Source organism: Panthera tigris, chromosome E3, assembly GCF_018350195.1.
Source record: "Panthera tigris isolate Pti1 chromosome E3, P.tigris_Pti1_mat1.1, whole genome shotgun sequence".
Classification (NCBI taxonomy): Eukaryota; Metazoa; Chordata; class Mammalia; order Carnivora; family Felidae; genus Panthera; species Panthera tigris.
Genome location: NC_056675.1, coordinates 37,097,616 through 37,124,412, shown reverse-complemented (window position 1 = coordinate 37,124,412; position 26,797 = coordinate 37,097,616). Strand labels below are relative to the sequence as shown.

General features: G+C 42.6%; 1 protein-coding gene across 1 annotated transcript; it reads right to left on the bottom strand.

The window, feature by feature from the left end:
• Positions 1 to 5: 5 nt before the first annotated feature.
• Positions 6 to 24,329, bottom strand: LOC102969137 (ectonucleotide pyrophosphatase/phosphodiesterase family member 7-like). The gene is made up of 6 exons (XM_042971756.1): positions 24,179 to 24,329; positions 13,111 to 13,256; positions 5,809 to 6,435; positions 3,496 to 3,739; positions 2,198 to 2,321; positions 6 to 198 (listed from the first exon to the last, which is right to left on the bottom strand). Exons 2-6 carry the CDS (start codon positions 13,219 to 13,221, stop codon positions 144 to 146), a joined length of 1,161 nt encoding a protein of 386 aa, XP_042827690.1. The 5' UTR covers positions 13,222 to 13,256; positions 24,179 to 24,329; the 3' UTR covers positions 6 to 143.
• Between the last annotated feature and the right edge of the window lie 2,468 nt (positions 24,330 to 26,797).

Sequence of the window (26,797 nt, the reverse complement as noted above, 5' to 3'; positions counted from 1 at the left end):
ATTGCTGTGTTTTTACACGGAATTAATGGTTTCCGGGTCTGATGTTGCAGGAATCCTCTTCCTCACGGTATCCTGAGGTAGAATCATCTGAGATATGATGAGCCTTAACCAGGGCCAAGGCTTGGTCTTAAGGGAATGATGCTTCAGAACTGGGCCAGGCCGATTGGTCCACTTTTGCTCTTTTGATCAGCTCTCTGCCTGCAGTAGACAATGAAAACCAATGGGAAAGGGTCAAACTCATAAATACTAGGCTTATTTTGTTAACACACAAAGTAGCTATTAATTGCGTTTCTTCTGAGGAGCAAAAGGGCATGTACAGTCAGTGCCATAATAAGTAATACTGTATGACGTTATACTAAGATATTAATAAATCTAGGCTGTTTTAGCCTTTCCTAATGCCAGATGGGGATGTAGTTTGGGACAGGACCCGGAGTGGTCTATGACACTGACTTGCGCACAGAAGAAACCTTTATTTTGGTGTGTGGGCTCTAGGGAGGGACAGAGTTCATAAGGTCACATATCTCAGATCTGAATCTGGAAGAATTAAGACAGTGAAGGGATTGTTAACATCCCAGGGGCCTCACAGGTGTGTGTTCAGGTGTAAATGAAGATTAGGTACCACAAAAAGTAAAACTTCTGGGGAGTGTTGATATGGAGAGAAGCATTAGGACCCATCCCATGGTCCTGCCAGTGGCGAGAGGGGATGTGTATGTGCACATGCTATATTAAAGATTCAACTTCTGGATTGGAGGTTTTTAACGACAACAGCAACAACGTCAACAACAACCCCCATCTAATATATTTTAACCGTACAGAATGGTTGCCTTTTAGAAATTATGCTGTGGGCATGGCAGTTCAATCAGTACATTGAAGTTTTTCCTTTAGCTCTCCTATAGCTGATGGTTTCTGTAGAAAAGGGCCAATTGATTTCTTTTTAAAACGTTGCTTCAGGGCATAGAGACCTTTATAGGTCATGTTTCAACTTCTAGGAAATTTTTATAGTTCAAATATAAATTACATTAAATGTGGGCTTTGTAATGGAGTTAAGGTTAAGTAAAGTTCTGACTTCCCTTAGGCTGTTTATAGTGTTCAGGAGGCCTCCATTCTATTGAGACAGGAGCTATGTTAAAGCAGAAGAATGGTCAGGGTTGGGTATAATAAGGAATATGGGAGGCTCAGTCTAATGATATAACTATTGAGATATAGAAAGAGGCGCACCAGGGCTCTGTACTGCTTTAGTTGGTGGCAGAACCAGTGTTATGGGTTGGATTGTGTCCCTCCAGAGAATATGTTGGAAGTCCTGACCCCTGGTACTTAGGACCTTATGGTATTGGTGACCTTATTTGGAAATAGACTCTTTGCAGATATAATTAAGGTGAGGTAATCCTGGAGTACAGAGGGCCCTAAATCCCATGAGTGGTGTCATGGACACCAGAGAAGAGAACACACTCTGTAAAGGCAGAGACACACGGCGAAGATGGCCATGTGATGATGGAGGCAGAGACTGGAATGATGCATCTATAAACCAAGGAATACGAATGATTGCCAGCAACTACCAGAAGCTAGAGAGGCAAGGAAGGATTCTCCCATACAAATTTCGGAGGCAGCTTTGACCTTCTAACATCTTAATTTTGGACTTTCCCCTCCAGGTCTGTGAGACAATAAGTACCTGTTCTTTTAAGCCAGGTACGTTGTTGTACTTTGTTATGGCAGCTGTGGAAAACTAATGCAACTGGTATTTAATTTTGGAGGCCCAGTACAAAATGAAAATGCAGGGTCTTTGTTAAAAAAAATCAAGAATTCTGGGGCGCCTGGGTGGTTTAGTCAGTTGAGCTTCTGACTTTTGATTCTGGCTCAGGTCATGATCCCAGGATTGTGAGAATGAGCCCTGAATTGGGCTCTGTGCTGAACATGGAGCCTGCTTGGGACTCTCTGTCTATCTCTCTCCCTCTCTCTCAAATAAAATAAATAAAAAATCAAGAATTCTGAAATGGTGACAGACTAGTAGATTATTAAACCAAGTTGAGGGCTCTTTTGAGCCCTGGGCCTTGAGTGACTGCTCACTTTACAAGTCATGAACCTGGCTCTGGTTGCTGGGTTCTCAAAGTGCTGGACCCCCTCTGGCATGCAGGAAATGGTTGAAGTGGATTATTATAATGTACACTGATAAACCCTGGGAAACCCAAAGAATACTCACTTCTTTTTCCGACGAATGACTGTGTATGTCACACTAGCAACACACAGAACTGCAAGAACTCCTGTCACAATCCCGAGGCCAAACGCTATCTTCTGGAGAGGGAATGTCTTCTGTGTCTCTGCTCCTGATAAAATATAAGATGGTTTTTTAATTGTCTGATTATTAAGAGGCTGTTCTCGCTGCTCCTGGGTCTCTGGGAAGTTTTTCATCCAAGCTCTGGTGAATATTAATTATGGAAATGAAATGTACATTTAACCCAAGAAAGTGTTCACTGTAGAGAAACCTCATAGGGCAAGTCGTTGAAAGGCGATTTACTAAATGACCTATTCGCCAAATGACCCATTTGCCTAATGACCACTTTGCCAAGTGACCAATTTGCTAAAAGCCAATTTGCTGAAAATCAGTTGGTGGGACATCCTGCTTATCAATAACTGACAGCAGTCAGACACCTTACCCCAGGTTCCCAATGGGCTATGAGACGGGGGTAGGGGCCAAATAGTTATAGCAAAACTCTAAAACTTAAAAAAAAATCCCAATAATTTCCTGAGTTGGTCATTCATTTAAGTAGATTCCTACAAAATGGCCTGCATCCTGTAAGTTCACAAGAAAATCGTGTGCAGTGGCTTAGAAGAAGGGAAAAGCGTGTCCTTTATACTCTGTTTTGATTGAATGTAGTTGCTTTAAGTGTGATAAATCACTGAGCAGCATCTAAGTCTCTCCTGGCAGAAGAAAAGCTGGCCACTGGTTGCAAACAACTGCATTCTTAGAGACTATACCATTCTTCCTTTATATCACCCAGGTTTAAGGTTTTGAAGTCTTAAGAATTAGCAACCCCATTTACAGAAACACCTCCTTCCTTCTTTTTTCAGCAATGAGTGGAATGGTAAGGTTTCCTCCACTGTGAGCAGCTTTCTTCCAGGCACTAGCAAAGGCTGAGTTGCTGAAGGAAGACTGCTTTTCTGTACTACAAGGGACATCAGGGGGCAGATTGCATGTGATTTCTAAGGATCAGAAGGATTATTGCTTGACTGTCTACGGAGAGCCTTCCTTTGGCCCCAGAGGCACTGTATGAAATGTCACCAGCACGTGGAGGGATTCCCTGTTTCCTTTGCTACCTGTTTAAGAGCTGCTGCTATCTTGCCCTGCAGATGCTGAAGCTGTTGGACAAACAGGATTATTCTGCTCGATTCTACCAGTGGCCCCCTCACTCCCCCGCCCAACCTCTTTTTCATTCGTTTGTATCTCAGGACAGAATAGATCAGACTGCCAGTTTTCTGGTGGTTGCTCTTGTATCTCACCTGGCTGCTGCTCATTGTGCTCATGTTGCACAAGCATTTCCTGGGTGACTGCCAGGGAGCCGTTATGGGGTTCAGGGGTAACCCCCAGGAGCTTACACATGAGTGGGTAGATGTGGATGCTGTCAAAAGGCTCAGCTAGGTGATTCTTTTTGAAATCTGGCCCAAAAGCTCTGAATATGGTCTTCATGTCCATGTAGACATTATCAAAGCCATGATCTCCTTTGTTGAAATATATTATTAGTTGCTGAAAAATAATAATAATAAAAAAGCCATTTTAGGCTCCAATCCCCTGAAAGAAAACTGTCCCTTAGTTATTGTCATGCTTGTCAGATCCATGAAACCTTTGAAAATTTAAATGACAAGGAAGGACACTGCTCTGCAGTGCCAAAGGGAAGAGCAAGGAATGAAAGATCTTTAAGAAAGAGAATAAAGAAAGTATACCCATTAGACACAGCAAGAAGGTAATACTGACAATAATAAGCTGAAACATAGTGCCTCTGGTGATAGCCTCCTGTGCTTTGCAAGTTCCTTAATCCTGAAGAGAGAAGACTAACACCCACTTCACATTAAGTCAGGCAGGTGGATGGGGATCTGAGAAGTGTACTCCGTGAGAGGCACTGAGACCCAAAGGATTTTCTAATGGTCGGTTCAGAAGTTTCCCTATTCCCTCAAACCTGGTTGGTTATGTTGGGAATGTGACTATTGCATTAAATTCCTTCACATCACTCTCAACTTGTTACATCATGAACCAGGTTTAGAAAGAGGCCAGTGGCTATGGAATTTCTCCTTGGCAAGAACTTAGCTTTGGGCATGCATCCTCAGTGTTCTGGGTCATGTGAGGGATTGCAAAATATCAAGTAACTGTTGCATTTTACTGTGACTATTTCCACCAACGCTAAACAATAACCTTATGAATTTTCCTATACCTATTATACTCTGAACAGATTGCAAATATAATGTTTGGCTCATGTCCATAGCCTAGGACAAGTCTTCTTCAAACTATTTCTGGGATGGTCTTCTGTCATGCAGTGTTTAAACATCACTTACATTTTGTTCTGCCATGAATTATTGGTTGATAGTTAACAAAAACCAGACCACCTTAAATCTATCTCACAATTAGTGTTGATTTTGGTATTTTCTTCTTTAGGCTTGCTTATTTTTTCATAACTGCTTTCTTGAGATATAATTTGTATAATTAGCATATAATGTACCCATTTAAAGTGTACAATTCAATGATTTTAAATTTTGTTTCACAGAGGTGTGCAACTATCACCACAATCAATTTTCATCACCCCAAAAAGAAACCCTGTACCCTTCAGGAGTCACTCCCCATTTCTTCCCAACATCTCTCCCCCTTCCCCATCCGACAATCACCAATCTGTGTTCTGTTTCTATAGATTTGCTTGTGCTGAACATTTCATTTAAATAGAATCATACAAAGTCTTTCGTATCTACTTTCTTTCAGTAAATATAGTGTTCTCAAGGTTCATTCAAGTTGTAGCATGTATCAGTACCTTGTTCCTTTTAATGGCAACATAATATTCCATTGTATGGTTATATCATATTTTGTTTATTCATTCATCAGTTGATGGGCAATTGGTTTGTTTTCACTTTTTGATTTTTATGAATAATGCTGTTGTGACCATTTGTGTATAATGTGTGTGTGTGTGTGTGTGTGTGTGTGTGTGTATGAACAGGGCTTCTCCTTCTTCTCCTCTCCCTCTCCTCCTCCTCCTCCTCCTCCTCCTTCTCTTTCTCCTTCCCATCACCCTCCTCCTTCCTCTCTCCCTCCCTCTCCTTCTCCCTCTACCTCCCTGTCCCTCTCCTTCCCCTTCCCCTCCTCCTTCTCCTTGATATGTGTAAAGGGGAACCAGCACATGGTTATTTTTGGTGAATCTACTGGTGATCTGTGCATAATGATCAAGCAAGCACACAGGCTTGGATTCAAACATTAACCTTATACTTACTTCTAATCCTGAATCACTTCTCTCTATCTTTGGCTTATTCCTTATTAAATAAAACAAGGGAGATAAGAGTATCTATCTTTGGGTTGATGGGAAGACAAAAATGAAACAACTCATGTTAAATTTTTAGTACAGTGCTGGACAGAGCTTTGGTCGGGGATGTTTGTCATTATAACTGCATAGCAGTAACATGGGACAGGGTTGGTTGGGTGAGACATGGGGTGAGGGTGGGGAACACTTAGAACTAACAATGGGTTACAACTTGTTTTAATTTTTTTTCAGAATCGTTTCTCTCTAGAGGCTGTCTCCCAGATCCAAGATGACTTCATTCATTTTAGAATCGACTCACCCCATTGATGTTATAACCAGAGTCAGCGTACATCACAATTGGCAGCACCCGCTTGTGTTTAGCAAAATGGAAGCGTTCTGGGAATTCCTCCTTCTTGTACACATTGAGGTGAGGATGTGCATTCTTCAGTGCTTGGTAAACAGCTTCCTCTTTCCCTGGTTTGGGCAGGATCATCCCAAAGCCACCATAGTCCACAATATCAAACTTGACCAAGTCCTTGAACTTGATGTAGTTTGTCAAGAGGATCTCAGTGACATTGGGCCTCTTTTTTACTGTGGTCATGCCATGGTCTGATGTGATGATGACATTGAGGTGCTTGGTCAAGCTGTGCCTCTTAATGGCTTCCACCAGGTACCCGATGGTTCTGTCAATTTGCTGAATCATCACCCTTCTGTTCTCCGTCTCAGGCCCAAATTTGTGACCCACGTTATCTGGCTCTCCATAGTACAGAGTCACAAAATCAAAGTCTTCCTTAGTGAACCAGTTCATGACAATATCGATGTTCTCCCTCCACTCTGTCTCATTGCTGTCTGGGTGAGTGTAAGACTCCACCAGGGACCGCTGGACAGCCTCCCCTTTGTACTTTGCACCTCCCCCAGGATAGTGGAATGATGCTGTCTTCCTCCCCTGCAAGTACAAGAAGAAAATTCTATCAGGGCTGTATCTTATATCTTTTATAAAATAAGCAAAGCCTGACTTGTTGACATCTCTGCCCTAGTCCCTTTGGAGCTTTGGAGTCAGATGGGGTTGGCTTCACCAGGCTTCATGGCTTCACCAGGATCTCATCAAATCTAAAACACTGTTAGTTGCAAGACATGTTATTATTTTATGTGCTACTGGAAGAAAAATGCTGCCAGTTAAACCATGACACTCCACTGATTTTAAGATGCACTCCAACTTTAGAGATGGCAAAATGAAAAAAAAAAAGTCCCTTGGAATGGAGGAAAAAGTTGCTGATGGTGAGTGTGTTCTTTAACTTCTTATGCTTCAGGGTTTCTATATGTAAAATGCCAAAAAGTTGATGGTATTTTTGTGAGGATTAAGCCAGATAACTTTAAGGTAAAGTGTTGGGTATTGTGTTTTGGCATGTGCTAGGCAGTCTTTTCTTTGCCTCCAGGTATAGCAAATCACCATAAAGCCTTCGCTGAATTGTATAGTGGACAGTTTGCCTGCCTAGCACCCAATATCCTTCTGCTGGTTCAGAGAGCGCTGACTTCCCCTAGAGGCTCTCCTCTCTGCCCTTGCTTCATGGCTGGTTTGGGATGTATTGGTTCCACATCAGGCTCCAGAAGTGGGATGTGGCTGTGGCCTGGCCAGTTAGAGGACACTGTATCCATTGGCCACAGCAGTTGGTTCAGACGTGGGCCCATGTCCCAGTCAGAGCCAATGAGATTTGATCTTGGGACTTCTGGGGAGGAGAAGTAAGGGCTGAGGAAAGCTTTGAACCAGAAATAATTCAATATATTGTTTTAACAACGCATGTGATTGCAAAGTTATGAAATATTCTTAAGTGATCTCCCCAGTAGAAAGGTGGCTGTTGACAAAGTTTGGGAAAATTGTTAGGAAAAAAAAATTATATATGCTCTTTAATGAGTTCACAACAAGATGAACACATCTCACTAAATAAGTCCTGTTGTTGGAAAGCATCTACTCAACCAGGACATGGCACATAGTAGGGGCTCAATAGATTTTTGGTTCAATGAATGAATGACTTGTGTATTTGGGGAGCAAGTATTTTCCTTTGCCTCAGCAAAGCTATTAACTTGAAGGCTGTATTGTGGCACTTGCTGTGTCACCCAAGGTTTGAATGTTTTGAAAAACACAAAAGATTTATTGGTTTTAGTAGAACCAAGATTGGTGTAACTGTGCTGATTTGGTATGGAGAATAAATGACCAGGAAGACTTTGGGGATAATGGCACCTGGGTTGTGGCTGTTTGATTAACAAATGAACAGAAGAGTATAAATAGAGAGTAATGAAAACTTCCTATATACTGTTTAAGAGAGAGAAACAAGAAAGCAATTTGGAAGTTGTAGGAGATGCTGTTGTTTTTCTACCCAGATCCCCTTACTGGGCCAGTGAACTCACATTCACTTCAGCTGCTCCATGTTCTGGAAAATTACCTTTAGCCAAGTGGCCAAATCTTGCCTCACCTGGAAAGTTGTTCCATACTGCTCCTTCACTCCCAGCTACCTATGGCCAGGAATTGACTAATGGGAGGACAAAAGACCAGCTTACTTGCTTCAGGCTGGGATAACATGGGGGTGTAATTCATGCGCCAGAGCTCCCTGTGGGATCATGCTGAAGCTGGTATCCAACTTTGGGGACCATTTATCTTTCAAACCCTGCCCTGTCAGTTTCCCTTACTCCCATCTCCTGAGAACTCTCCCTCAATGCCTCACATGCACTAAACCCCTGCCTCAAGCTCTACTTTTAGGAAATTTGAAGTAAGACAGAAGTCTTAAGGTGTGCCTGGGTGGCTTAGTCAGTTAAGTGTCTGACTCTTGATCTCAGCTCAGGTCTTGATCTCAGGGTCATAAGATCAAGGCCTGCATTGGACTCCCTCCATGCTGGGTGTGCAGCCTACTTAAAAAAAAAAAAAAAGGCAGAATTCTTAATACTAAATTCTTCGCAAGGCTCCAGAAGCTCTGCTATCCATAGTTATAGGTGAAATATTGTGCCCTCTGCCCTCCAGCATTCATTTTCTGTGATTTAGTTTTATTTTCTATAAAACACTTTACTCAGTCTGAAATTATCTTACTTTGTTTACTTGTTTACTATCTATTTCCCTCCCTTAGAATGGGAGTTCCAGGAGATCAGGGGCCATGTTGATTTTGTTGACCACTCTTTTCCTGGGACCTAGAATAGGCCTGGTTCAGTGTAGGTGGTAATTGTTGGTTAAACGCATGTTGAATGAATGTATGAATTGCATCTCCTTTAGTCGGTGCAAAACCCATCCTATTCTCACTCCTGATTAACTTATGGAAATAGTTACAGAAGCTCTTCCTTTTTTGGGTTCTAGCATCTTATTTGTAATCTCTTCAGGCAACACATTTTCATTTCTGATAATAGAATTTATATGGTTGCTTTAACTTGCAAATCCTCTAATATTTATTTATTGCATTTCTGATTGGCATTACTCATAATTCTCAGTTTTTAGCGATGGTACTTTGTTTAACTTACATATAAATTGACTTTGCTCTGAAGTATGGAATTGGCTGGAAGGATAAAACTTTCAACGTTTTGTACAACATAGTTTGGCTATTTTATTATCTAGAATAAGCTGACATTGACTTTATGAGGGACTTAGGCAGCCTTGCCCATCCATTTGTGTTCTTGATGTTTGTGTGTTAAATCTCACATGTTCCCAACTTGAAATTGTTTTCTTGTGCTGCGTTCTCAACATACACTTTCTTTAAAGATATCCCAAGCTGTATGATTTTTTTTTTACTTGGTCCCATAGGAATATTAAGAGTTACACTACTCCATGAAAAGAGCTCCAGAGATAAATGTGTATTTGAGTGTGTGCACACACACACACACACACACATACAAACACACACACACACGACTCTGTTTATTTGGGACCCGTGATAATCAAAAGTGCTATTTTCAACAAATACTTCTGAGAAATAATCTGAGCACTTAATTGGATGCAAAAGAGTGGGTATTTACTATTCTACCCTTTAATTAGCATAATCAGTGTTTCCAGTAGCAATAGCAATTGGAAAATCGCTGGTTTTATTAGGTTCATTATTCTCCCTTAGTGTAGTTTTGCATCAATGTGGCTATTATTCTTAAGTTGCTTTTTTAAAACAAGAGTTGGTACTTACTATGGGAAAAATCCTTGTACAGATCCCACCAAACTCTTCAGAACAAATCATTAGAGCAGAAGTTTCAGTTTGGTTTTGTATTTTGTTTTATTTCTTCCTTTAAGTGACAGAGTGAATGTCACAAGGTGCACATGTTTTAGGAAGGCCCTTGAACATTTTATCATGGTTGTGCTTTGGTGGGAAGTGTGTGTGGTTTAGGGAAAGGAGTTAGTTCCTCCTTCTAGGGAGTGACTGGGTGGAAAGAGATGGACTGTATGTATGTGAAATTCAGAAGTCTGAGCGTTTTCATTGGTTTTCTGTGCTCCAGAGGAGTCACTGAACAGAAGGAGCCAGACGGCCAAGATTCTATTTTCTCCCCATCCCACACCCTTTTGGAGGTCAGATTATTATTCTTAGAGCCTTTATGATGCATTATAAAAACATGGTTTGGGCCAATATTGGGATGAATTATTCTGTTATTAACACTCTAGGCAGAAGTACCTGGCACCATCTTGCTCACAGCTCTTCCAAGTTTGGAAGCTATTGTCTAGGAGACTTGGCTTACATTGAAAACCATAGCTAAACTCCCCATGGTCTCTCTGAATCCCCTCCTGGTAATAGCCTACCATGGTCCTGATACAGACTCTTGGCAGCCATGGGGATCTCACTCGGATCATCCTCTGCCATTTCACTCCTTAATACACTCTATAGCTCCTCCATAGAGAGGTGAAACGTGCCCCTAGGTTTTTATGGTTCTCTTGGATCTTACAGTCATGGCTGTCTGCCTTTCTCTGAGGATTAGGACTTCTGAACATGGTGAACCACCTCAGCCATTAATCATGTTCAGTTATCAGGTATGTTCATTTAAAATATGAGCTTGCTCTAAATGGAGCTTCTCTGTTCATACCCTGACCATTAGTGAAGTCCTGCTGGAGTGTGGATATGCTCATGGACCATGATTAATGGACGCAAAGGTGGCCAGGAATCCCATCTTTTAGGCATCATGTGTAAGGCATGTCAATGCTTGTGTATCTTGATGAACTCTGGCAGCGTTAGTGTCATGGAAGGAAAACATTTTAGTCCTATTAAAGGTGAATGCATCAATCTCCACAAAGCCTGCCTGGAAGAGACTCAGGAGAACGATGGATTTTCCCAGTGATGGATACAGGCCAGGCCACCCCCCCCCCCCATAGCCCTGCCTGGCAAAACATATGGGTTCCTGAATGACATTTAGGGCCAGTTGGAATCCTGTTACTGGGAAGCTGACCTGGGGCCACAGGTCTGCCTTGAATGCAGTGGTTTTCCTGCTATCTCTGCAGGCTGCTGGGCAATGGCTCTGTCCCATGGCAGGAGATATCAGTGGTAGAATGAGAGATGCACCAACTTGACTTTCACTTGCTAAATGAATGGCGTGTTTTCAGTCGCCTGGCCCTGAACCAGATCTTTTTCTGCATAACCACTTATGAATTCAGCAAAGAGGAAGAACACTCTGATTATGAGTTGAGCAGAAGGAAACAAAGTCCTGAAAATAAATGGCAATGAGACAAGAACTGTGAATAAGAAAAACTACAGGAAAGAATGCTACAAGAACCCTCATGCCAATGAACAAATATCATAGCAAGTTGAATAGTGAATTAATGAAGACTGCCCAGATCTCCCTAGCAGTAAGATTCACTATCAGATCCATGACTAAATGTTTTGGCCAAGGAAATAATATTCTGTTATGGTTAAGAGTTAAGAGTTGCTGAACCCTGAGTGAATTCAAATCTCAGCTTTGCCTTTTGCAAGCTTTGTGACTTTAAGAAGTTATGGCACTGCTCTGTTTAACAGTTTACTCATCTGTTAAGTGGACATAATTGTAGCACCCACCTAAGAGCTGTTATAAATTAATAAATGTAAAGCACTTAAATCAGTATTAGACATGTAGTGTTATGAATCTTATTTTCTTGGAAGGACAGAATTTATTTGCATGGTGGTCTCTGCCTCAAAGTTAAAAAATGTGACAGAAGGGGCGCCTGGGTGGCTCAGTTGGTTAAGCGTCTGACTTCAGCTCAGGTCATTATCTCGCAGTTTGTGAGTTCAAGCCCTGCGTCGGGCTCTGTGCTGGTAGCTCAGAGCCTGGAGCCTGCTTCGGATTCTGTGTCTCCCCTTCTCTCTGCCCCTCCCATGCTCATGCTGTCTCTCTTGTTTCTGAACACTAAATAAATGTTAAAAAACTTTTAAAAAATGTGACAGAAGAGGAAGGAATCTAGAGCCCAACAGTTAGGGGGAAAAATGAAGCTAGGGTAGAGTCATTGACAACTCCCTGTGATTCATCTAGAAGCTACATTGTCCAATATGGCAGCCCTTAGCCACATGTGGTATTTAGATTTAAGTAGAAATTAATTAAAATCAAATGCAGTTAAAAAGTTGGTTCCTCAGTCTCACTAGCCACATTTCAAGGGCTCAATAAGCACACATGGCTGGTGGCTTCCATTTTGGAAAGTACACAGTAGAACATGTCCATAATCAAAGAAAGTTCCTTTGGTTAGTTCTGGTTTAGAGCTGTAGTGACCAGCTGAAGTGCTAAGATGATTCAGCTTCCTTTAATGACTAATAGTTTTTGAACATTTAGTTTTCAAGACATGTGCATTATCTCAGTTCACCCTCCCAATGGGCTTAAGAAGCAGGGACTCTGACAGTTTTCATTTTATGGGTGGGGCAAATCACACACCCAGAGGAGGTTGTTGCCCAAGGTCATGCAGCTGGAGAAGGGTGGAGCTGGCTGGATCCTGCTCCAGGTGTCCAAGTCCACAGCCTGCATTCTGAGCTGCAATGGCACCATCTTGCAACATGACACACCCAGTGTACCTTGGAGCATAGAGGTGAAGCGCCAGTGCCAAGGGGATCTTTGGAGCAAAGATTGGTGTCTTGGGGAAGACAAGGAGGAGGTCCTACTCTGAAGTGATGACTGTGGAAGCTTATTAAGAAAACACAAAGCTGACAAAAGGTTTTGGGCTAGGTCTTAAACACAGAGTTCTGATTTCTGCCTTTTTGAAGCAATAATAAATGGCTACCAGAATCCTTTCAAGTGAATGTTCTCTTAAGAACTTTCCGTGGTCTGAAGATTCATTAAATGGTCAACTTCATTCCTAAGGGCTTTTATGCTTAAGTCTGAGACAAGTGTATAAACAGACATTTATGAAAGTGCTACTGGGTTAAAAAAATGTGACAGAGCCCTATGGTGAGCCCTGGAGGTACAATTGTGATTAAGCCAGACTCTGCCCTTGTAGAGACTTATCCATCAATAATGGCTAAATGCATATTTCAATTAATACTTATGTAAAATCTATTAAATAAGCACATCATCATTATTCCCATTACACATTTAGGGAAACATGCTTAGAGAAGTTAAGTCACTTACTCGAGGTCATAGCTTCTAACCCCCGTCCCACATGCTTAGGAATGTGATGCAATGTCCCTGGAAGCCAACCCAGGGTTTCTGAAAGTACCTGTCTCTGGGCTGTGATCCAGAGGGGGAGAACACCATTGTCCCACCATTCAGTCTTATTCTGTGTGGTCTTGAAGGAGTACTTCCAGTGTGTCTCTGTGTTAAACATCATGTTGTGAATGACTCCATGATCTTCAATCCAGCGACCTTGGGAATGAAGGAGGGAAGGTACTGATAAGTTCTATGAATGGATACTGCCAGCGGTGTCAAAGTGATCTTAAGACCTCCTCCAATATCCTTCTGGTTGGCCTACTTCTTCTGGGGGACTGTCACTCTGGGTGGCCACCCTGGGGCTTTAGATTTGGTTTTCTGGAGGTGCAAACATTGGTAGCCATAATGAAAGGGCTAATAGAATCTCACACCTGCCAGATTGGATCTGCTGTCCTGGAGGAAGCTGGGGTGGGCTGTGGAAACTGATGTGTGAGGAGGGAAGGCTTAGGGAGGCCAGGTTACTTAGGTTACTCTGTGTCCAGAAGGCAAGAGCCTGGGATTTGGATATATCCTGTGGGGTGATATTCCTTATCTTCTGCTTGTGATGGTCTGATTCAATATTGAATATCCAGTGGGCCCAATTCTTGGCAAATATCCCAGGGTTTTTCCTAGGACTCCCATTGGCTGTGCTGTTTGAGGAAAACAATGGAATCAAGAAAGATTTCTAGACATAGATGGGTATAGACTTATTTCTCTCTACTTAAAGAAGGAAAGTGGATTTTGGGGAATGTGAGTAAGCTAGATTATTCTTGAAAACATAAGAATTGAACCAGATATAGAAAGTACCTGTGATCTTACACTGTACTGGGGAAAAGGAGAGTGCATACTGGGGAGTAGTCTAAAGACTTAACCAAAAGACCCAGGGAACAGCTGAGTGTCCACTCCCCCACATTCTGGAAGAGATTCCTCTGGGTGACCCTACTGATTGCAATAAGATAGTGATGATTTCTCCTATTTCCAGGGTAAATCAAGACAGGACATTCTGTGACTAGAACTTGATTGTCACGGGAATCAAGAGGGGAAAATTCTCCACTGGCTCAGTTGTTGCCAAGCTGCTGGTGGCTAAAGTCCTCTTAGGATGGCCAAGGCTTTCAGCTGGGAAGAAGCAAAAATACTTGTTGCTTTATCATTTCTGCCTTGTAGGTACACCATGCTTGGAATCACTGGAAAAAAGTTGCACTGCTGTCAGGGACTGGGGTCTTGGTATCAAGGTTCCTGGTGAGGGATCAAATTGGATGGTCAACAGGGGAAGAGCATGAACTTAGAGTCCAAAAAGAGCTGGGTACCAGCTCTGAGTTAACTTCTGAACCTGTTATGTGAACTTGAACAAGCCCCTAACCTGCCTGGCCTTGGTTTGCCTGAATAATAGTGGGTAGGGTTTGTGTGATGAAATCATGGCACATATTTATTGTCCTGCCTTTAGAGATTTTCCCCTTTACAGGAATCAGGCACAGAGTTTGCTCAAGATCATGTAGCAGTACTGGGCTTTGAACCTAGGAGGTTTGGTTACACCCCGCTTTTTTTTTAGTAGGTAAAATTTGCAAAACATAAAAATAACCATTAACATTTTAAAGTGTACAATTCAGTGGCACTTATTATAGTCACAATGTTGTGCAATAATCACCTCTTTCTAGTCCCAAGGTATTTTCATCACTGCAAAAGGAGACTGTACCCATTAGCAGTCACTCCCCAGTTCTCCATTCCCCTACCTGCTACTGGCCGTTAATCTGCTTTCTGTCTCCATAAATTTAGGTATTCTGGACATTTCATAGAAATGAAATCTCACAATATGTGACTTTTTGTGTCTGGTTTCTTTTACTTAGTCTCATGTTTTCCGGGTTCATCCATGTTGTAGCATATATCTGTACTTCATTCCTTTTAATGGCTGAATAATATTCTGTTGTATGAATAGACCAGAATGTGTTTATCCATCTATTAGTGGACATTTAGGTTGTTTCTAGGTTGTTTGGCTACTGCGAACAATGCTGCTATGAACATTCATGTATAAGTATCTGTTTGAGTCCCTGCTTTCAATTCTTTTGGGTATATACTTCAGAGTAGAATTGGTGGGTCATATGGTGTCTCTATGTTTAACTTTTTGAGGAATTGCCAAACCATTTTCCATAGTGGCTGTACAATTTTACATATCCACTAGCGATGTCCAGGAGTTCCGAATTCTCTGCATCCTCACCAATACTTGTTTCTTCCTTTTTTTTGATTATGGTCAACCGAGTGGATGTGCAGGGGTATCTCAATGGGTTTGCTGTGCATTTACTGAATGACTTAAGGTGTTGAGCATTACAACCTGGGCTTTTAATCTCCCCGTGATACTGTATGTCACGAGGGGGGTTGAATACCACAAGTGAGGGTACTTTGTTATGGGTAGGTGGGGGCCAAATGGACAAGAACTTTTCCTTTTTTGAAATCTACAACAAATCCTCTCCTTGTTGTAGTGTCCAAGTTTTCTCATGGTTGAGCCATGTCATATCACAGCAGATGAAATGGAAGCACAGAGATAATTCACCCAGGTAGTAGCTTGCTTTTGTCTTTATCTTTTTTACCTGCAAATCCTGGATTCTGTTCTGTGTGACTCTTCCTGCCCAGTAAAGAGCAAATCACCATGGAATTATAAATGCCTGCCACTTCACCTGTTCCAGTATTTATCCATGGTATCTATACCACCAACATTAGAATCAGTTGAACTACTGTTAAAAAACACAAATTCTCTGTTCTCCAATCTAGCCCTTGCTCAATCCACACATCTAGGGTTGGGTCTGCGAGTTTGCATTTTCTTAGCCAACTGACATGTCAGAGCCACTGGTTCAGGGACTGTTAGTCATTCACACATGTATGTGGATTAGTTCTAGCAGATTACCCATTACTCCAAAATCTGGGTTGATAGCAGCTTCCCTAAGAGACCAAAGGGAAGGCTGGCAGCTGTCAAAACCTGGAGTATTCCAGTATCTGGGGAAGCTTGGGGGCTCAGAGACATTGGGAGGATTTGGAGGAGGGATAGGAGGAAGCAAAGGACACCATGGACATGGAAACTTCCCCTCCCTGGACCTTAATGATTCTGGTTTCCAGGCTCTGGGACCAAGAGGTCAATTAAAGTATCAGTTAAATAGACTAGCCTGGGAACCCATCATAGAATCCCTTTTCCCCTCAAAGAGATGTTACCCAAGTTTCAAACAACTAATCTAAAATGAGTTCAGGGAGCATGACCCTTCCATTTTGTGGCATGGCTAGTCCCAGTAATTGCAAAAAGGGAACTGTCTCCATGGTGTTTGTGTTATTTCCACCCTGACACTTAAAGGTATGTTCTAAATCCAGCCAGTGGCTGGGGACCACTAATGACCCAGCAGGAATTTCCATTGCCCCTTCGGTTCCTCCTTCCTGCTGCTCAAGCCTCTTTATCATGGTTAAGGCCCTGTTCTGGAATGTGGGCAGAACAAGATGGGGAGGTGGGGGGAAAGCTAAGAAATGAACAGTTGTAGGGAGCAGCAATCAGTTTTACTAAAATTGCATTTTGTACTCTGGAGACAATCAGGGACTGGGCTGGGAAAGCTGCGTGAAGGCAACAGTGTTAGCCATGCCTGGAGTTCCAGTAGCTGCAAAGGAACTGGTTTCACTTGGGTTGGGTGATGCTGCCCTCACTGCAGTATGATGCTACAGAAGCGGGGCTGCTTTCAGGAGTGGGACACCTGGGTTTGGTCTTGGCTCTTGAAAGCACTTGTTCTTCCCTTGGGGTTCATTTTCCACCTTCATAAAATGAGAGGATTAATGATTTCCAAGGTCCTCTCTGGCTTTATCCATTCTGAGAGTCTATTATCCATGTCATTTCAGTGTCTGTGATGTGGGTAATTATGCAAGTTAAACAGGAAGTAGGATGAGCTCTCTCAGAGAGCGTTAATCCTGCTGCTTGCTAATTATGCTTTAATCAGGGTACAATGCATACTCCCACACCATACCAGTTATGGCAAGATGCAGGTAAATTCTCCCAGCCGAGCATTTCAGGTGTGGGAACGAACCCAGCTAGATTTGACTCCTTTCTCTTGATTCTCAGAGACTGACATTTATTTATTTCTCAAATACTTGCAAGGTGAATTTAGAGAAACATCAAATCCAGCATTTGATCCAAACCCTCCCCTTCAAACATTTTGACCCAAGTACTATCCTCCATTGTCCCATGGTGTTCATAATCTAGGGACCAGGGGAGAGAGTTAATAAGAGAGCATGTTCTGGGGGTGCCTGCAATGCTCACAGTCACTCAGTCTTAGGATTCCCCAACTTACAGGCCCTGCCGAGAGGCAGGTCTAGGTACCATATTTGTACCATGTGATGTCTCCTCCCTACATTCATTTGGCTGGCGAGAAACCCAATTCTCTCTCAAGACTTAAACCAAGAGATGCAGTAACTAATCAGCTGGTGGTGGGCTCCCAGTAGCCTACCATGATAGGTCATGAGCAAAAAGAGAAAGCTGGTTGTGAGTGAGAGAAGTAGAGATAAGAGAGTTCCTGGGGCTGATTAGAAGGAGCACTGGGTTTCTGGATGTCTTCTTTGGAAAAGTGTCTATTCATGTCTTCTGCCCATTTCTTCACTGGGTGATTTGTTTTTCAGGTGTTGAATTTGGTAAGTTCTTTACAGATTTTGGATAGGGTTGATGGGGGGGCAGGGGAGAGGGGTAAATAGGGGATGGGCATTGAGGAGGGCACTTGTTGGGATGAGCACTGGGTGTTGTATGTAAGTAGTGAATCATGAGAATCTATCCCCAAAAACCAAGAGCACACTGTACACACTGTATGTTAGCCAACCTGACAATGAATTATGTTGAAAAAAATAAAAAAAAATAGGGACCACTGGGTTTCTGAGAGCCAGAAAAGTGGGATCTGGTTTCTCTAACTCCATTTTCCATTTTTCCTAATTATCCCTCATTTGGTTCCCTGCCCAAGTTTGCCTGTTAGAGTCTTGCAAGGTGGTCCTCTCCCTTGAGCTAGTGTGAAAGGATTTCTGTATTTTACTGACATAGCTGGAGATCAGTGCTCCAATAGATGCTGAACAAAGTGCAGTGGGAACACAGAAAAGAGGGTATCAGGGAAGGCTGCACAGAGGAGGTGACACTGGAGCCTGGTGGCAGGTGAGAGTAAATGCAGTCCATCCTTGAGCAACATGGGCTTGCATTGTGCAGGTCCATTTACATGCCAGATTGTTTTTGACAAATACAGTACAGTACTATAAATGTATTTTCTCTTCCTTATGACCTTCTTAAAAATTTTTTTTAACGTTTTTATTTATTTTTGAGACAGGGAGAGACAGAGCATGAACAGGGGAGGGTCAGAGAGAGGGAGACACAGAATCTGAAACAGGCTCCAGGCTCTGAGCTGTCAGCACAGAGCCTGACGCAGGGCTCGAACTCACGGACCGCGAGATCGTTACCTGAGCTGAAGTCGGACGCTTAGCCGACTGAGCCACCCAGGCGCCCCTCCTTATGACCTTCTTAACAACATTTTCTTTTGTTGTGAGAATATAGATTATAATACATATAACATATAAAATATGTGCTAATTTACTAAGTTATCAGTAAGGCTTCTGGTAAATATTAGGTTATTAGTTTTTAAATTTTGGGGGATTCAAAAGTTCTATGTGGGCTTTTGACTGTGTGTGGGTTCACCACTACTAACCCCCATGTTGTTCAAGTGTCAGCTGTATTTGCCATGATTTTTAACTATTAAAACTAAGCAGTTCACTGCTTGGGCAAAAGTAGATAGTGGTGGTTTTATAATACCCTGCTCGAGTTGTAACCATCGTCAGTTACCTCCCTTCAAGGATTAGGTAGCTCAAGTTTGCCTACTTCTTATTTGTTAATGACCTAAACTTACATGATATGCCTTGGGAAAGAAGTGAGCACTGTTGTTCTGTTCTGTTGTTGTGGACAGATCACTATTTTGGCCATTGTTAGATGGCTTGAGAGTTTAGTTCCATAGTTTGAACTAAGATAGGGTCAGGCATCTACCCGGTAAGACTGCTGAAAATCTTTCCTTTTTTGATTATAATGACAAAATGGTCGAGATGGTTCACGACAGGCTTATTGTTGTGAACAATAACAAACAACAAAATTGTTGTGACTGGCTTATTGTTCTAGAGCAGAAGCCCTGCTCTAGAAGCTGTAATTTTTTCAGTTTTTGCCAGTGTTTTAGGCTATTCCTTGGCTTGTGATGGATGAAAACCACTCCTAAGATCAGGACTAGACCAGACGTAGACTTTAGACCTATACTAGATCTGCCAAGGCTCAAACCTTCATGGGCCTTCAGATCATACAAGAAATGGGTATCTGTGCAGTATTGCCGTTGGCTGTCAGGGAGTGTCATTGGAACTGGGCACACATGGCATTAATGCCATTCCATCCTGCTTATACTTTGCATTCAGCATTCATCTCATTTCCTCTTGAATTTCAGGTGATTACCTCTAAATATGTTTTCTCCATTAGTTTAAAAGCTTCCTAAGAGTAGGGCTGTGCTCATTTATTTTGGTATCAACCTGGCACAAAGCATAGGGCTTTACCCTTAGTAGGCATTCAACAAATGTTTGTTGAGTTTAATTGAAAAAACTCCCTCTTACTTCTGCCCCATTTGCAGATGGCCAGGTATGCTCTGAACAAGTAGGAAGCAGAACCTGATTTAATCCAAAGTCAATTTGGGAAAAAAGATATTTTAGTGGGATTAAAATAAACCATGCCATAACTTAATAACTCAATAAGGGCATTCCTCTCCCCCCACCCCAAACATTTGCTCTGTTCCTATCTACTAATTTTCAGGTGGAACAGTGTATATTTACAGATAGTCCATCTGGGTGTAGACACACTTTAATGCTGAGAAACTGCTTGTGTTATTCACTAATTCCTTTAAACTAATCTACCATATAAACTATAAGCATATCTTCATTTTCCTCCCGATTTGTGATTCATTAAGTTCACATTCCCAAAACCAAAGAAGAAAATGTCTTGTTAACCAGCTAGTATGAAGTCAGGAAGAATGGTTGCCAAATCAGGTCAACTCACCACCTTAAATCCACCCAATATTCCATTCTCAAGCTAACAAGCTCATTCAGAACCACAGCCAAGACACTGATGGGAAAGCAGCCTCCACTGATGTTGAAAACCACACTCACCCAAGTGTGCACACCCAGGGTACCACCCATTGATAATACACTGGACCCATAACAAAAGTACTTGAAATGAGAACAGGTGAACCAATCAAAATTTAAAACCTTATCAATTCCTGCTATAGAACTGAGGCTTGTCCCCAACACTAGCACTCATGATGGCAGCCCTTGTCTGGACAGAGAATATAAAACCCTAGCATGCCCATTTTACTAAACCACTCTTGCTCATGTGTAAGTGCGAATGAAAAATGCTGATGCTGCTTCTTTTTGACATTGCTTTTTAATTATGGTCATCAATAAATCATTTTATCCTTGAACAAGACTTGAGAATGGCCCTAAGGCAGAGGCACAATTCCTTAGGAACTAGGCCAACAGAGAATGGTCTTTCACACTCTATACCTCTTCCTTTATCTGCTGTCAAAAGCAGAAACGTTCTCTCTTTGAGTAGCTGGAAGTAGACGGCTTCTTGAGTTCCATCTGGAAACTCTGTTAACACACAGTTCTACCCTTGACCTGCCTTACTAGCCACTGTCACGGAAATGGGATCTCTCCGCTGTATTTTTTTTTCCTCACTTTATTTTCTCCTCTTACCACTATAGTGGACTGAATGGTGCCCACTGGCACCCCCCCCCCCCCCCCCCCCCCATTTATATGTCCATATTCTTATTCTCAGAACCTGTGAATGTTGCCTTATTTGGAAACTAGGTCTTCATAGTTGTAATTAAGGATTTTGACATGAGATGATCCTGGATTATCCATGTTGACTTTAAATCCAAAGATAAATATCCTTACAAGAGGCAGAAGAGGAGAGGACTCAGATGGAAAAGGAGAAAGGAGACAACATGATCATGGAGGCAGATATTGGAATGATGTGGCTACAAATCAAGGAATGTTGGTAGCCACTAGAAGACAAAGTGGGAAGGAAGGATTCTCCCCTTGAACCTCTGGAGGGAGCATGGCCCACTGATACTTTATTTTGGGCTTCTGGTCTCTGGACTTTCAGTTGCTTTAAGCCACCCAGCTTATGGTACTTTGTTACAGCAGCCATAGGAAACTAATACACCTGTGCTTTTACCCTCAAGTGGTTCTAGCTTTTCTCACTCAAGACCTTGGAATCCAGAGCAGTCATGATTTTTTTTCTCAGTTGCTGTGGTGTTTTGGGCTGACACGTTCTCATGTGTAATCCATAGACCTGAAGCATCAGCATTACTTGGGAGCTTCTTGGAATGGCCCCACTTCAGATCCTTTGAACTGGAATCGGCATTTTAACCAGATCCCCAGGTGATTCATATACATATTCAAATTTGAGAAGCACTAATAGGAGAATCTCTAAGGTGGCAATTAGATCTTTTCTCTTCCTGGAAGAGTCCTAGTTTCTTCATGTTAATTATGGTGTGGAGGTTATATAAAAACAAAACCAAATCAAATTCTTTGGTTAGAAATTTACACTGATGTGGTATAGATGACATGGCATAATGTCTGGAATTTGCTTTACAAGGTTCCAGAAAGGGGACACCTGGGTGGCTCAGTCGGTTAGGTGTCTGACTTCAGCTTGGGTCATGATCTCACATAACCTGCATTGGGCTCTGTGCTGACAGTGCCGAAACTGCTTGGGATTCTCTTCTCTCCCTCCCTCTCTGCCCCCCTCCATCGTTCATGCTCCATCTCAAAATAAATAAATAAACTTAAAAAAAAAAAAAGGTTCCATGATGTGCCTGGGTGGCTCAGTCACTTGAGCATCGAACTTCAGCTCAGGTCATGATCTCATGGTTTATGAGTTTGAGCCCCGCATGGGGCTCACTGCTGTCAGTGCAGAGCCCGCTTCAGATCCTTTGTCCTCCTCTCCCTTTGCCCCTTTGCCCCTCCCCAACTTGAGCATGCTCTCACTCTCTCTCTCTCTCTCTCTCAAAAAATAAACATTAAAAAAAAAAAAGTTTCCAGAAAGAAAGGCAGGCAGGCAGAAAAGAAGAAAGAAAAGTCCATTGAGTGGAGACAATGGAACAGGATTGGCAAAATGTGGAAAAATTCTTACAGTTCGGTGATGGGTATAGGGGGTTCCTTGTGCAATTTTCTCTGTTTTTTTCTACACTAACTTTAGAAATTAGTGTACTGAAAAGTTAGGGAATACCCTGGTTTTCCAGCCTTCCTTATTTTCAATTATTTTCTTTTCTTATTTATTTTCTTAATAATAAGAAATATTTTCTTATTTCTCCACTTTTCGTTCCTTGTGGAAATGATTAGTGTTGGAAACATGTCTTTTCTGTCTCTATCTGTGGTTTTCTTTGTTTCATCTGTGTTTGGGGCTTTGTTGACTTCCAGGACTTTTTCAGTGGAGAGTGGTTTCTGGGGGAGAAGGATGGGAGCTGATTAAAAGGTTTACATCTTCTAACTAGGTTTCCAACAACATCTGCTGGGCTTGTACTGTTAACCAGCAGCAGGGATTTAATTTCCTTTTCCTTTCCCTACCTCTCTTACCTCTTTCAGACTCTATTTTTTTTTTCCACTGGATAGAGTGTCACATGGGTGACCTTTGGCCCTCTGATTTATATGTGATTTGTGTATTATACCTCTAGTTCAAGGGTTCTCAAGTAGGGGGTGATTTTGCCCCCCAAGGAACATTTGCAATGTCTTGGAGACATTTTCGGTTGTCACAACTGGGAGAGGGGAGGGATGTTGCTAGCATCTAGTGAGTAGAAGCCAAGCATGCTTCTAAACATTCTACAACACACAAGACAGCCCCCCAAAGACAAAGAATGATTTGGCCTAAAATGTCAGTGGTGGGACATTGAGAACCCTGCTCTAGTCTTAAAGATCATCTAAATACATTTGGCCATGCTTCTTTTGCTCTTGTTTCAGGCAGAAGGAGAGGTGGATTCATGACTGGTTACGACATCTATGAGGACTTTTTACCTCTTATAGGTTGATTTTGGGATAGAATGTAAGTAACTGATCATTTGTGCAAATTGTGCCCTGCCCACCTCCAGGGGCACCACCCACATAGCATTCATGAAAACAGTTCTTCCCAGAATTGTGCTGTACACCGTCTACATGGTTACAAGTGGTGGTTCTGATTTTGGAGTTGTTCTGGCGGGGTTCTGGAATTGGGAGAAGCTTAATTTCTGACTGATAGGGACCTTGAGCCTACCATCGAGTGTCCTTCCAAGAAAGGAGGAAATGAAGAGCAGAGAGGACCTCACTGTTATTATCCTCCACCATCATCTCCTTACGAGCATCCCCCTTTCACCTCTGATCCATATCTATTTGACTAGATTTAAAATTGTTAAATTATAATATCACAGCTTACATTTTCTATAGCCTTTGTCTGAAACATGGTGGTGATAGCTTCTTATTTTCAGTAGGTTCCTTGGGGGAGAAAATATATGCTGCTGCCATAAGACTTCCTATCCACCCACCACTTGCTTGGCGGGATTTCCTTAGTTTCAGCAGCATAACTTATTCTCACTGGTCTTCAATCACTTTGCAATAAAAACTGAGATTGCAGAAATGTTCACTGTCATTACCAGTGATGGAGCAGTAAGTACAGGCTTCTGGAGAGGGAGAAGGAATTGGGTGATTTAAACTAGCAGAATGAGCTTCTAACCCTCAGAGAATGGCTTTTCATTTCAGTGAGATCTGAGGGGAATTGGGACAGTTCAGGGAGACTGGGGGGACCATGCTGGGATGTGGCTGTTTGCAGGTGTGGGTACTGTATCCACGGGGTGCCCCATAGCTGAGGCTGTGATTTCTTGGGACTGAGTACTGGGCCACTGGACTGTACACCCCCATCCCTACATCGTCAGCCCCAGGCTGGCGTGGTAGACCTCAGCACTTCCTGCCAGTTCTTCCTCTGTTGGTCTTTTCTCTGATAACAGTCCTTGACTTTCCACTGGGAACTCACCAGCCCCTGACTTGCAGTCTACCTGGTTTGTGTGAGGCTTGCCACCCCCTTAACCCCAAACTGGGGGTGGACACGTAGTCTCAGCTTGGGTGTTCAGCATTGTTCCACTCTCCCCCGGGCCATAGCGATTGGTTCTGAGAAGTAAATTGGTCCAATGAGAGCCAGCCTTGGGAATTTTGTGGTCACTCTTAGAGACAGAGAGAAAGAGAGGGAGAGGGAAAAGGAGGGAGATAGATCATTGTGATGACATAATATGAGGATCTGGATTACTAATGCCTGTAGTTATCAATTAATTATGTCTTACAGTACTATTATCGGTTGAACTGTTTCTCAAAAAAGATGTTGAAGTCCTAAGCTTAGATGCTCAGAGTGGGACCTTATTTGGAAATAGGTCCACTACAGAGATGAGGTCATGCTGCAGTGGGGTGGGCCCCTAATCCAAATGACTTGTTCCCTTACAAGAAGATGACTATATGAAAACAGAGACACAGGGAAAATTCTGTGGATTGGATGGAGGATGGGACTGTGGCATCTACAAGCCAATGAATGCCAGAGATTGCCAACAAACTACAAGAAGTGAGGAAGAGACAGGAAGGATTCCCTGTGGATTTGAGAGGTCATACAGCTCCATTAACACCTTGATTTCCAACTTCTGGACTCCACAAGTGTGAAACAATAAATTTCTGGGTTTTTTTTCTAAGATTAAAAAAAATCTTTAAGCAATCCCTACACCCAACATGGGGCTTGAACTCACAATCCTGAGATGGAGAGTCACATGTTCTACCAACTGAGCCAACCAGGCACTTCATAATTTTCTGTTGCTTTAAACTGCCCAGTACTGTTAAGTAAACTGTGGTACTTTGTTATGGCAGCCCTAGGAAATGACTATAAATACTTTCAATTAATAATTCTCCCCCAACTTCTTCTCCTCCTCCTCTTTGTCCTCCTCCTCCTCATTTTTGCCTAAGCAACAGAAAGTCTAATAGTGATGTGGTGACACACTATGATTGGACAGCCCAGCCTCCATGGACATTTATTGCCCCTCTGACATCAACCCTTGGGGTTCAGGGGTTAGCCATAATTCTGCGGGCTTTCTGGAGCTTCACTCTGGGGCATGATCCTGTTAACTTTTGCCTTTACACAAAGACTGATGCTCACCTCCTGTTTATCTAAGCCCCATCAGGGACCTGTTTGTGCTAGGCAGAATTCCAAAATGGTTCTCAAGGTTCTTGTCCCCTGATATATATGCCTGGTATAATTATTTTCCCTTGAACATAGGTGAGACCTGTGGCTTGCTTCTAACCAACAGAACATGGAGAAGTTGAGATTTTGCAGATCCTTTGAATCCTTATCAGTTCATTTTGAGTTAATCAAAAGGGAGATTATCCAGTGTGGGTCTGACTTTATTAGGTGAGCTCTTAAAATAGGATCTAGAGCAGAGAGACCCTCTCCTGTGGCCTCAAAGGAGCAAGTTGCCATGAATTCTACAGTTGCAGGGAAATGGATTCTTCTAACAGCCATGAGAGCTTGGGACCCCATCCTAGCTGACACCTTGATTGTGACTTTGTGAGACACTGAGCAGAGGCTCCAGCTCACTGGTGCTGACTCCTTTCCCATGGATACTGAGAGATAATACATGGGTGTTGTACTAAACTGTTAAGTTTGTGGTAATTTGTTCTGCAGCCACAGAAAAGTAATACATCATTCTATTTTAAGAAACTTCCAGGTCCTGTGGCCAAGTTCCCCTGTGTGTGTGTGTGTGTGTGTGTGTGTGTGTGTGTGTGTGGCATGGAGTTTGGGGGTGGGGGTTATGAAGCCAGATGGGAAGAAGAAAACTATGTTGGAGGAAGTAATGGCCCATTCACTGGGGGAGGGGCTGAGCTTGATTAATGTGCAGGCCTACCCAGTGCCCGTCTTTGGGGAGCTGGAGGGAGAATGTTTCCTCTAGAGCCAAGGCTTGCTTTGCACTTGGGAGCTTAAATCCTAGACAGGGGCTCTACTTCCCCGTCTTGTAGATGGTGCTGGGGGAGCCTGTACTTGGAGGAAAAATTTACATTCTTTGTAAAGATGCAAAGATTTTTTTGAGTGTAGAGGTGATGAAGTAGGATATTTTGAATTAGTAGCCAGTTTTCAAGAAATCTTCTTTCCTTGAGTCTTTTGCTGAGGACTTCTGCCCTTCCTGCTTCAAGGAGAGGATGCTATTGGAGAAAGCATGGAAAGTGGGTATTCCTCTTAAGCTCTGCCCCTTATGGTAGCCATAGAGGAGCTGTGGTGCAGTAAAAGGCTTATGGGGGGGACACAGCCAGGTGAGAACACATCTCTCTGTCTGATTCCCTGAGCTGTCAGTGAAAGGAAACACAGAGGCAGAAGGATCCACAAGAAAGGGGCTCTTCATCTTTCTCCCTGGCAGAGCTGCAGAGAAAAGGAAACAACACCTGAATAGATCTGTGGGATCTGGAAACAGAGGGGACATGAGCCTGTGTCTTGGGACAAGTCCTAGGAAGTGGCAAGACCTTGGAGTCACTTAAGTGTATAGTTGGCCATTGTTCCCACTGCCAGGCCCAACAGAGATGCTAAAATAATTGTTGAGTGGAAGAATGAATACGTTGGGCCCCCTTAAAAACTCTCCAGGAGGACTTTC